Below are 2,500 nucleotides of genomic sequence, written 5' to 3' on the forward strand. Positions count from 1 at the left end.
GGAGTTACACTGTTAATTTTAGGTGAACTACTGGTTTCCCAGAAATGGCTACAAAAGAGAAAATAAAAGAATATAATAGTTTATGTTAAAAAATGTTTTTGCCTTTCCACACCAATGAAACACGCTTGAGTCTAAGTTCATAGATACACTCTCTCTCTCTCTCTCTCTCTCTCTCTCTTCCTCTCTCTCTCTCTCTCTCTCTCTCCCTCTCCCTCTCTCTCTCTCTCTCTCTCTCCCTCTCTCTCTCTCTCTCTCTCCCCCTCTCCCCCTCCCTCTCCCTCTCCCTCTCTCTCTCTCTCCCTCTCCCTCTCTCGCTCTCTCCCTCTCCCTCTCCCTCTCCCTCTCTCTCTCCCTCCCCCCTCTCTCCCTCTCTCTCCTCTATGTAAGATCATTGACATTTGCTGTAGGAAATATTAGTAGCGAGTTCTCACGTAGAACCTTAGGCATTCAGACTCGTGGGCCGCAACTACACAGGAATGAGGATGAAGCATGTAATTCCCATTCGACACCACTGTCTACTCTTACGGTAAACTCTGTGGGTTGCGTCTTTTCCCCGTTTTCTAAGACACTCTTGGTTTTGTTTCCTTGTGTAGTGTTTTTTTCCCATTCATCTCGTTTTCTTTACTTCATCTCTTTCTAATTCCTCCTCCTCCTCCTCTTCTTCTTCTTTATCTTCATCTTCATCACTTTCTTCTTCTTCCTCCTCCTCCTTTTCCTCCTCTTCTTCTTCTTTTTCATCTTCATCTTCACCTTCACCGTCATCTTCATCCTCATCACATTCTTCTTCATCCTCCTCCTTCTCCTTTTCCTCCTCATCTTCATCATCACTTTCTTCTTCTTCTTCATCCTCCTCCTCCTCTTCTTCCTCTTCCTCCCCCCCCTTCTATGACCTATTTCTTATTTTTACAGTCTTTAGCTTTTCATATGTTTATGCCGGTTCTTCACTAATGACTGCTCTAGTGTAAGATGAAAACAAAAATATAAATAATCATAACCACAAATCAAGTTTTTGGTAATAATCGTAAGCTTTAGGTAATAGTAATTAGCTTTAGGTAATAATAATAAACTTTTGGTAATAATAAACTTTGGGTAATAATCATAAGCTTTAGGTAATAATGATAATCTTTAGGTAACAATAACAATAAGCTTTAGGTATTAATAACAGGCAAAGCCATAAGAAAAATAATCATAATTATAATCACAATCATAACCACAATCACAATCACAAACCCACACATCAATGCTAGAAATCCTGACCTGACCTGACCTCCAGCTGGGACTACTTCCCCCATGACCACGCTCGCTCACGGGCGTACCGCTGGGGCGAGGACGGCATCGCGGGCATGTGCGACCGGCGTGGGCGTCTCTGCTACAGCGTCGCGCTCTGGAACGGCCGCGATCCCATTCTCAAAGAACGGCTCTTCGGCTTGACGGGACCCCAGGTGAGGAGGGGGGGGGGGTGATGATGGTGATGGTGATGGTGAGTATGATTATGATGGTGAGGGTGATGGTGATGTTGGTGTTCATTGTGATGATGTTGAGGGTGATAATGATGATTGTGATCGTGATGGTGATGATAAATGATAATACTATTACTAATAATGATAATGATAATAATAATAATATTAATCCCCCTTCCTCTTACAGGGAAACTAATAATAATGATAATAATAATAATAATAATCTTCCCCCTTTCCTCCTGCAGGGAAACCACGGCGAGGATGTGAAGGAACTCTACTACTACCTGGACTCGACCCCGACGCACTCCTACATGAAGTTCCTGTACAAGTATCCCCAGCAGCAGTATCCTTACCAGCAGCTCGAGGAGGGCAACCGGGAGAGGGGCGTGCTCGATCCTGAGTTTGAATTGGAGGATACGGGTGAGGAAGGGGATGGGAAGGAAGGAGGAAGTCTTGAAGGGGATGGGAAGGGGATGGGAAGGAAGGAGGAAGTCTAGGTACTTATGGCGCGTTCGGAACTGCTCGTTTATCTCGTCCAGACCAGTTGGACGAGATGTTTTGACCGTTCGGAACCTCCACTATCTCGTCCCGGACAAGTAGTCTGGCTCGTCCAACTCGCCCTCCTGCGAAGGTGGCCGAGCAGGACGAGATGACGTCACAATAGATTTTGTATGTAAACATTGACAGTTGCAGGTAACCACAAGATATTGGTGGGTAATTTTATGACCCTTAATTGGTGTTATCAAAGGATATTTTTGTGTTTGTCAGTTGCAGGTAAGTTAAATGTGCATCAATTGAGTTACAAAGCCTATGCAGCGTGTAAAATAAAGACACCGGTATGATAAAAAAGTGAATGTTTACATTCGAGCCGGTTGCATTCTGGGCAGAAAGGGTCTTGGAGGTTCCGAACGCGGCGCATCTCGTCCTGCTGGTCCTGGACAAGTTGTCTGGACGAGATAGACGAGCAGTTCCGAACGCATCATTACACGCGTACATTTACGTCGGGGCGTGGCGAACACTCACACGTGCACGCTCGTTCG

The 2,500-nt window shown here is 45.0% G+C and overlaps 1 protein-coding gene across 2 annotated transcripts in view; it reads left to right on the forward strand.

The window, feature by feature from the left end:
* Positions 1–2,500, forward strand: part of LOC113829514 (uncharacterized) — a 30,450-nt gene that overhangs the window by 5,523 nt on the left and 22,427 nt on the right. For both annotated transcript variants that reach the window (XM_070136093.1, XM_070136094.1), the window contains exons 3-4: positions 1,274–1,442; positions 1,706–1,880. In XM_070136093.1, the coding sequence (XP_069992194.1) occupies positions 1,274–1,442; positions 1,706–1,880 (344 nt within the window). The remainder of the gene's footprint in view (positions 1–1,273; positions 1,443–1,705; positions 1,881–2,500) is intronic.

This window comes from Penaeus vannamei, chromosome 21, assembly GCF_042767895.1.
Source record: "Penaeus vannamei isolate JL-2024 chromosome 21, ASM4276789v1, whole genome shotgun sequence".
Classification (NCBI taxonomy): domain Eukaryota; kingdom Metazoa; phylum Arthropoda; class Malacostraca; order Decapoda; family Penaeidae; genus Penaeus; species Penaeus vannamei.